The sequence below is a fragment of the Labrus bergylta genome, chromosome 7 (genome assembly GCF_963930695.1).
Source record: "Labrus bergylta chromosome 7, fLabBer1.1, whole genome shotgun sequence".
Lineage (NCBI taxonomy): Eukaryota > Metazoa > Chordata > Actinopteri > Labriformes > Labridae > Labrus > Labrus bergylta.
This window is the reverse complement of record NC_089201.1, coordinates 24,239,775-24,249,739: the sequence shown is the minus strand read 5'-3', so window position 1 is coordinate 24,249,739 and position 9,965 is coordinate 24,239,775. Positions and strand designations below refer to the sequence as shown.

The 9,965-nt window shown below is 40.4% G+C and overlaps 1 protein-coding gene across 1 annotated transcript; it reads right to left on the bottom strand.

The window, feature by feature from the left end:
* Window positions 1-605: 605 nt before the first annotated feature.
* pkmb (pyruvate kinase M1/2b) lies at window positions 606-8,335 on the bottom strand. Its single transcript, XM_020659557.3, has 11 exons — window positions 8,181-8,335; window positions 6,611-6,789; window positions 6,432-6,523; window positions 4,817-4,948; window positions 4,524-4,710; window positions 4,162-4,432; window positions 3,925-4,075; window positions 3,676-3,828; window positions 2,389-2,555; window positions 1,241-1,422; window positions 606-1,128 (listed from the first exon to the last, which is right to left on the bottom strand). Exons 2-11 carry the CDS (start codon window positions 6,759-6,761, stop codon window positions 1,022-1,024), a joined length of 1,593 nt encoding a protein of 530 aa, XP_020515213.1. The 5' UTR covers window positions 6,762-6,789; window positions 8,181-8,335; the 3' UTR covers window positions 606-1,021.
* Window positions 8,336-9,965: the final 1,630 nt, after the last annotated feature.

Here is a 9,965-nt window from a genome sequence, read left to right as displayed (position 1 = left end):
CTGATCGACAGCTGTCTGTTTTCTTGATTGACCAAACAGAGAAGCAGCGTTATCAGATGAAGAGGTCAAGGAGAGAATTTATGTTGGAAAACAAAAACCTAAATATATACTTATACAAACTGATAGTTGGATTTCTTTTTTGTGCTCCTTGGTCATTCTCTTTTCTGTATGTATTTACAGGATATATTTCATAACCTCTTATGTATTAATTGAATATCTAGCACTGTAGGCGTCTGCAGAGGCTTAATTTGGTTTTAAATTCATTTTCCTCCTACATCAAACTTACAGTGTGAAAATCAGTGTTTTTGTTATGAAGGCTCTGCTGTTCCACCCTGAGCTTGTTTTCAAACTTCAACAACTCTTTTTCAAATTAATCTCGCACAAGGTTAACATTTAGTTTTCTAGCTCTAGTTAGTCTACAATTTATTATCAAACTAAATACTGACCTTGTACATTACATTGTTCAAGCTAATTTGTTGTACTTTATCTGATTTTCAAACAACTGGATGATGTGGCTTCTTTGAATATTAGAATGTTCAAAATGATACAACAATAGCTCAAATTTCTCAATTTAGAGTGATAACAAGAGGAAGACAAACACCACCAACCGAACAGTTCCTTTTAATGGATGGACCAGACATGCCAGATCACTTCACAATGATGTTTTGTGCCAGATTTCAGTTCAGCACTGGAGAAAACAATAAGTATACATGTAAATGTGTATCCCTGGACAATCAAAGAACAAATAACCAAGGAATGACAGAATGTGAACTTCACTGTGTCCGTCATCTGAACAGAGTCGACACAGGTGACGGAGGATTTCCCACTAAAAGGTTCTGAGTTCAGTCTTGGGCAGCAGGATTTAGACAAAAATCAATAAATATGAATAACGGGATTCAGAGAGTTTCTGTTTGTGAAAAAAAGTTTTTAAAGTCCTCTGAAGAAACGTCAAGGTGTTGTGTTTCTGTTAAGGGAATGGGGATGGGGAAGGGGAGTGGTTACTAATGTCCTCTGATGATGTTCAAGGCACCAGCACGACTCTCACGGTGTTGGTGTAACCGGAACCGGGGCGCCAGCCGGTCACAACGAGAGCCACATCACCAGACTTGAAGAATTTGCGGTGCTTGCCTTTGGAGAGAGAACAGATGGATGTAAGTTTAATAAAAAATATACAGATATACAGATATGTCCTCCTTTTTTGGAGTTTAATTTCAGCACAACAATGGAAGTGAACACTCACCGTATTCCAGGGCAAAGTTCACACGCAGATCAACGTCCTCAGCCCAGACGTCGTTGGCAGCCTTGGTGTAGAGCACGGGGTACACGCCGCGGTACAGGTGGGCTTGGCGGGCAGTCTGACCGCAGCGGGTCACAGCCATGATGGGAGCGCGAGGCCTGTACCTTGACAGCATGTGAGCGGACCTGCAGGTGACAGGTTTTAATCAGTAAAAAGATTGAAATTATGTCTATTTCTACTCCATGTAGAAAAAAAAAACTTCTGTGCCAAAAGTTAGTCATGCTGTAAATGACAGTTGGCTGCTTTGTAGCCGTGGAAACAGGTTGTGCAACTGATCACTGACACATTATCACCTTTAACTTGCTTTAGAAAAAGTGTTAACTAGCTTTTATCACACTCAGTGGTTACGTAACAGCATTAGCACTCAATAAGACGAGAGAATGAGATGTAACAGTGTTTTGCACGATACGATAATACGATCTTAAAACTCTGTTTTAGGCTCCTCCAATTACTGAGTGGATATATCTGTCTCTGAAGCAGCTTAATAACTCAGGTTTCACCAGAGAGCTGCTTACTGTGTTAGTTAGTGTTTTTTTAACAACTAAAAATTACCCTCTGGGAGTTGTGAGAATCAATAAACACATTAAATGTGCTGATCAGAGAGGAGGTTCCATGAGCAGAAAGCAAAATTAAGCTTTCCAGAGTTTTAACAAAGCAGCAACAGCAGAGCCCCAAGAAAGTTTGGACTACAACTCTGTTCACATGCAGTAGTCATGTGATCCTTTCTCAGAGTAAAATGTGGATAAAGCTGCTTTAATTATACAATCATCATAAAGAAATCACTCCAGCTGACAGTGTTACATCCTGTGTGTCATGAGTTGTGGGGATGAACTACCAAAAGGACAGCAAAGCACATGGAGTTAAAATTAGCTTGTAGAATGTCAGGGTTCACATCAGAAAGGTCACTGCTGGAGCCCAGATTGTGTTTGCCGTGAAAGTTGGCACACTCAATAAGAGCCATGGGCTTGTGTTAGGAATACAGTGGAGGCGGATAGAAAGATGTTATAACACATCCGTTTGCTCACAGTGGGCGACAGGGAGAATATTATGACTCAGAATGCAGAGGAGATTTACAGGAGGGAGAGTCTCACCTTCCAGACTTGGTAAGCACGATGATGGCGCTCGCGCAGCATTTGAAGGAAGCTTCAACTGCACCGATAGCGATGGTCTCTGTGGGGTCACGGGTCAGATGAGAGGTGCGGCGGAGCTCCTCGAACATCTGCCTGTGGAACATGGCTGCCTCGGCCTCACGGGCAATCTGAAGGTTTGAAAATAAAAAAATAATACAACAGAATAAAGCAGTGTCAGAAGTCACATGGGGGGGGGAGGGGCTTTAACTGAAGAGTTAGTTTGAATATTGAAGGACAAAACATAGGGAAGGTTAACCTCAGTGCAGAGGTCTTCATACCTGAAAGCATACTGAGACATGAAGCTAAAAAACTGCGGTGGCCGTGATGTCCAGTTGACTGTTGGTTTGCACTGCAGATCCTCAGACACATGCTAGTTGAGTAACATTATCACACAGTTAAAGCACAGTGCAAGAAGACAAGGTGTTTGGTAACAGAAGGACAAATGGAGGGAGCAGTGACAGAGGGATACGCAAAGCAAGTTAAACAAACGCCAAACAAGTTGTTAGTAAAAAAAATCAGGCTGATGCCAGTGATGCACTCACAATATAATTGTATGGTATAGTGTGGTGTGATATCGTATCGTGTCCTGTCCTGTCTACAGTACATTACTGTAAAGCCTGGCTTACAATTCTGCCTTAAATCTACACCACACTGTAGTGGCCTGAAATAGTGCGTTCTACATGCTTGTGCGTTGGTGTGTCTGTTTCTGCAGCTGCTAGTTGGCAGTGCGATTGCTATGCTAGTTATATCGCAGTTTCTGGGTTCATTAAAATTCTCTGCTTGTTTGTGTACAGGATATATTAATGTGTTGTGTTGTGTCTACAGTATCGTCTTGTCTTGTATCTCATGGCATTCGGTCGTAAAGTCTATCTTATAGTGTCCGGATATATAATTCCACATCTTATCATTTTGTACTGTACTGTATCATCACACAGAGTACCTCATCATAAATGTATTGAATCATATCTTATCATATCATATTGTTATTCACAGACTATGTATATAAAAGCCTGCACAAGTATTAAGATGGCAAGGCAACGTTGTTTGCTCCAACCAGTGTGTCGCTTAATTCAATCTGGCAGCTTTTGTCATTGGAAAACAACATTGGCACATTTCCCGCCTTCCCCCTCATATAAAAGAAAACCTGACCAAATATGCAAAAACCTTTTCTATAGACTTTAAGCGTTGCTATTACATATGGTTATGTTACAAGACATACCACAGAAAGCAAGTCAGGGGTTCTCTTACTCTGTGCTGCGTGAGCACAGCCTCCAGCGGGTAGTCTCCCTTGGCGGTCTCACCACTCAGCATGATGCAGTCGTTGCCATCCAGCACAGCATTTGCAACATCACTGGCCTCAGCGCGAGTAGGGCGGGGCTTCTTGGTCATGCTCTCCAGCATCTGAGAAACAACAAGAAGACTTCCTGATACACTTTTCTTTTTACAATATATATTTATTTTTTTTAACGAAACAGCTGTCCTACTGATGTCACAGACCTGTGTGGCACAGATGATGGGCTTGCCGATCCTGGTGCACTTGCCAGTCATCATCTTCTGGGCAATGAAAACCTTCTCTGTTGGGATCTCAATACCCAGGTCACCACGTGCAACCATGATGCCGTCACTGGCCTCCAGGATTTCATCAAATCTATCGGGGACAAAAATATCTGTCAGATCACCCACCACCTTTTTCCAGAGGAATCATATCTGTGCTGATTCTGGGTGTCCACTTACCTGCGCACACCCTCATGGTTCTCCAGCTTGCTGATGATCTTGATGTCCTTGCCCTTCTCGCCCAGAACTTTCCTGACAGCCTGAACGTCAGCAGCCTTACGGATAAAGGAGGCGAAGACCATGTCAACACCCTGCTCCACACCAAACTGCAGGTCCTGAATGTCCTTCTCAGACAGAGCGGGCAGGTCGACAGCAGCTCCAGGCAGGTTGACGCCCTTCTTGCTGCCCAGCATACCGCCGTTCTCAATTTCACACATGATGAAGTCGTTTCCTTAGGACACAACATAAACAATGACCTTTTCATTTCCATCAACAAAATCCCTCAAGATAAACTGAACAGACTGATTGTTCCTAGCGCTTACCAACTTCCTTAGCCTTTAGAGAAATCAGACCATCGTCAATGTAGATGTTACTTCCGGTCTTTACAACCTTGGTGATGTTCTTGTAGTCGAGCCACAGAACTTTCTCATCACATTTCTCCATCCACTGGTCATCGAGTGTGAGCTTGATGGTTTCACCCTTCATGAGCTCAACCTCAGCGGTGCCACTCTAAAAAAAAAAAAACAGGAACAGATTCTATGTAAATATCTCATACAATTATTTTTGAATAAATAAAAAAATAGCCTCTTTGGGTTATGCTCTGGCCAGAACTCACGCCCTTGATAAGACCGGTCCTGATTTCTGGTCCCTTGGTGTCCAGAGCGATTGCCACTGGTCTGTAGTCAGCAGATCCTGGCACAAAGCTCTCAGTTGCCTCACGCATATTCTTGATGGTCTCAGCGTGGTACTGTGGGTTGTCAAAACAAATGTCGTCAAATGTCATCAAACGCCCCTCAACACCCCACAACAAAAACAAACAAAAAAACATTAAACCTTTTTTTCACAGGGACAAAGACTATCTCTGAATGTGTCCAATTCTTACACGGTAACAGGAGGCCAGTAAGACAACAGGTGGTCAAACTTGGGCATGCAGTCACATGGATAGCACAGCCCTGTTTACATAACTTCATACAGTAAGTCTACACGACAGCTGCAACACATTTTAGACATGACATTGATTCGTTTGTAACTAGCTGATCAAGGAGAGCAGATAAACAGATAATATGTTTTAATAATAAAACATAATTAGCATTAGTCCTACAAAATGAAACAATTGGGTTTTTTTGTGTGACACTATATGTGAGTATGTAACTATGATTATCTTGTTTAAAGAAGTTGTTATCTTGTGTGCACATATTAGATGATGTGTGCATCATTATAATTATATTGTGCTTTCAAGGGCATCATTATCATCTAACTAAGCACACAATATGATAATTTGTTTCCACAAAATAATAACTTGCATGCACAAGAACAATTTTTTCACTTTTTTGGGGACTTCAGGGGCTCCGTACAATAGCCTTTAAAACAGGGAGGTCAAGAGAATGTATTGATAACCTACTAAATGTGATAAATATTACAGGTGGCTAGTTGATCTATCGACTTGCACAAACTAAGAAACTGCCTGTTTTAAACGCTCTATCGTATTGTCTACAGATGATTGACCACAGTCTCCTCTGTTTATAATGAATCCCTCCTCTTCATACAGTTGCTGCCAGGCGGACCCTCAGAAAACAACTATTAATAGTCCGACCACTAACAAACCAATGAGACAGGGGTCATTTCTATTTTGGACCTTTCATAACAAATCACACAACTGCCTTGTTGTGATTTTCTGGAGTTCTGACTGACATTTATTTTTTTGTTTTTCGCTACTAAAAACTTGCTGTTCCTTTGTTTAGCCATGCTGCACTGCACATTTAAAATCCACTCTGATGAAAAAGAGCACTCCTGTTAACCTTTGCAACTCCAAATATCTCCTGTGGATGTGTTCCTGCTCCAGCTAATGATAGATTTTAGAGCTCATCCACTCAGGTGACAGGGGAAATGGTAAAGAGGCATGACTTTTAAATGCAAGGGGTCATTAGTATAAGGTGGTGGCTCACCAAATCACAAGCCACAACACAGACCTGGCACTGAGAGGGTGAGCACAAGCTCATAGATCAGATTACAACCACAGACGGTCACAGGAGCAATGTCACACTCATGGCTGCTGCTGTAAAGGGTATATTTATATTGAGTCGCTTTAAGAGGTTAGAGAAAACTGCTGCTGTGAGGCGCTGCCTAGGTTCAAAATGTCACACATGTTAACAAAGATGAATCAGTGGTGTCACAGCAAATGTTTACGAGAAGTTATGGAGACAAAAAGAGTAATTATAGCATTAACTTACTTCATGTGTGCCATGAGAGAAGTTCATTCTTGCAATGTTCATCCCAGCCTTGATCATTTCCTTGGCCATATCCACAGACCGGGAGGCAGGTCCTGCATGGACACAGGTTAATGAAAGGTAAAGCATGAAGCTCAAATTCAAATTTGTAACCTTCAATGGGGTTTCTTGATGAGTCTTACCGATCGTGCAGATGATGCCAGTGTTGCGAGACACAGCAGGTTCAGAGTCGATGTCCAGCAGGCACATGTGCTCGATGAACGTGTCGGCCATGGCAGCATGCATCTGCTGCGTATGGATGATGGAGGAGCCCATATCCTTAGTCTTCGACATGATTGGATCTGAGTCTGCAGGAAACGTCCTGTGGAGACGAAAGAAGGAAAATATTGTGGGAAGTTCCTCTCATTTATGTTATTGGTCATTTAGAAGATTGCGTTTTTTCATAGAGCACTGGCCCCTTTTTGTGAGTAAAATACTGTCATGAAAACTATATTTAAGTAGCAAATTATGACATAAACAGGAGCATATGGATTATCAAAGGGCATGGGAAGTAACTCAGAAACTATTCTAAGGTTCCATCAATCATGTCAATGGAAAAGTGCACACTTATAGTAAGAAGTGACCTCTCCATGGATTAATCTTAAGCCTCCACCAGTGGAGAGTGACTGTGCAAGCTGACCTAACAGCCGGCGCAAAAGAGCAACAACGACAGTATGTGCCTGCCTGACTGCACTCTCCCACATTCCAGCCAGAGTTGGTGTGCAGCCGAAGAAGAGGAGCTGCACATTTTAAACAGAGGCTGCAGGTTGCTCATCAAACACGCAAATAGTTGCTGGACTAATCTGAAAAGTAAGTTTGCTGCTCTTGCATTGTGCAGTGCTTGTTGAGAATCCAAAAGATGTCCGTAAACATGACAAAGCACAGTTATCAGGACTGGACTCTAATATAGGAGAGGTTTAAAGACATGCATGTCACACTGATGTCAATCAGCCAGTGCATGGAAAAATGAAGTGTGTGTCCAGGGAGAACATTCCTGCACACAGCATTCACCTAAAATAACATGGTCAACTGAGTGTATAAATAGACATCAGAAACATATCAGAAAAATGAGAAAATCCATTATGACATTATAATAAGATAGCAGCGTCTTTTATTTATTATTTATTAATTTACAGAAAGGTCAGAGCCATATTGCAGACATTTCTGAGTGCTGTCTACAAACAACCCCCATGATTTAAACAAGAAATCCAAGAAACACATCAGGCTGCTATTTACCTCATTACTGTCATTTCTCAAGCAAGGAAAGCTAAGAATGAATAAGATTCCCAAGAAGGTAAATATAATAGAACAAGAAGCAGAGCAGATAAAAACGATAATCTAATAGATCAGAGTAAAATAGCTTTATTGACATTTTAAGTTAAAGTTTGTATAAAGAAAGACAAAATAGTGCACCCTCCTCATGTTCATAATGACAGTTAAGATTTCAAACAGAAAAAATATAGAATTAAATATAAATGTATTATTATATTAAGAAGTGTATGCAAGTAGATTATTATCATGCATTAACCTATAATTTGAAAAGTAATGTAAAAAAGTGATTAAATGATTTTGAAGTTAGTTCAAAATTTGAAAAGACTTGTACTATTTTAAAACATGAGAGGATCTACAGTTTAATTCCATCTAACACTGATCTCAAATCTGCTCTTTCTCTCTCTCTCTGTCATACAGTTCAGTCTACTCGCTTTTACTCACCGACGAGGTGAACTTTGCAGGGACCAAGACGGTGCTGCTTCCTCTGGAGTGACAGTTTTTATCCTCCTCACGTACCGGAACTACTTTCCTGCTGAAAAGGAACACCATATACACTGCATGTAGGGCGCGAAGTTTGAGGCAAATTTAACCATCTAAGTAGCAGCTGGAATTAATATTTTTTTCCCCACGGAAGTTATTTTTCTCCTCCTACACATAGTTTTCGAATCCAGTGGAAAGTTTCCTGATAAATGTGGAGTTGGACAATTATTGTGGAAGGATACAACGCAGGTGCGAGTGTTGTTTGCCTGTCCAACCTCAAATCCGTACGCTGGTCATGAACATGAGCCTGGTCACCAGTTTAAACTAAAAGCAGGTTATGACAATATTAAACTGTTTTCCTCTTGATAATCATCTCTGCAGTTTAACTACAACATTCTTTTTGACCAGTGGATGGAGAAATGTGATGAGAATTTTTTTATTTTTTTCCACACTCAAAAGTTTGTCTTCCCTTTGCAGCTGGATCTTATTCTTTCTTTAGGCCTATATGATATGATGGCTTGACGTGCTATCATAAGGGACAATAACTTAAAGGCTATCATTCCGTAATAACTCTGAGCTGTCTAAATGTAGCAGTAGAAATTTAGAAAAGACCCTTACAGGAGTAATCACAATATTTGTACAGTAAGCGCTATCGCTGAGGAGCAGTAGTCATTTCTCATCTTGCCCTCCTGAAAAGACAAAGACAACTGCAAATGTTTGAAAGTTCTTTAAATCCTTTCTTTTTAAATTCACCAATACAGATATATAGAATTACTCATTTGATCGTCAAGAAATTACATACGATACATTATCATACATATTCCACACGATGAAATTAGTTCAATTTCTATAAAAGAAATGTGAAAACTCATTGAAATTTTATGAAGCATTTATTTATTACTATAGTTTATTGTTTTTGTATGTTCATTTTTATGCACACATGGTTAAATGCTACAGTCACAGTTGTCTACACTCCTTTTGAAATGTTAGACATTTATGTTAGACTTTTTACGAGCAGGCTGCTTCATGCGTCACAAGATTTTAAAATGCAATAATAACACATAAATAGTTTGCTACTGTAACAGATGACACACTTTTTCCATAAATATATATGTGGACCCCCCCCTCCCTCCTCCACACGTCTGCATGTCAACTGTCAAGGCACAACATGTTGGGGCTACATGTGTTCAGCAAATAAATAGTTGAGCCATGCTTGGCTCCATTAAGCATGGGGATCAGATGAGGAACATACTGTACCTGATACATATATGTGTCATATTTAACATATAAGCAGACACTCCTCCTTTATGTTATTTAATATAATGTTTAGCCTACATGTGCTGTCTCAGCTTCTTTTTAGCTACTAATGGGGGGACTGCACCTTTATACTTTCTATGTATATGCGCATTTCTTTTTTAAAATGAACATTAATTACCATTCCTCAAACTTAGGCAGCAATGTTTTGTTTTTTACTTGGATAAAATATGTCTTTTAATGTAGGTTAAGGAGAGGTTACCTCGCTGAGAGCTAATTGACTTGAAAAACCAAATCAGTCAACCAGCTCGACATAAAGGAGCCCATAATGACTGATGCCTCATTTATGACACCTTCGTATTTTTACATGTGGATGTGAGGGTCGCTCAAGATGATGAAATGTGATTCCAAACTGACTTTCACCCACCTCCCAACCATTTAAGGATTTTTTTTTTTTTTAATAGCTGTGAGTGTGAAGCTGGCTCAAAGCCA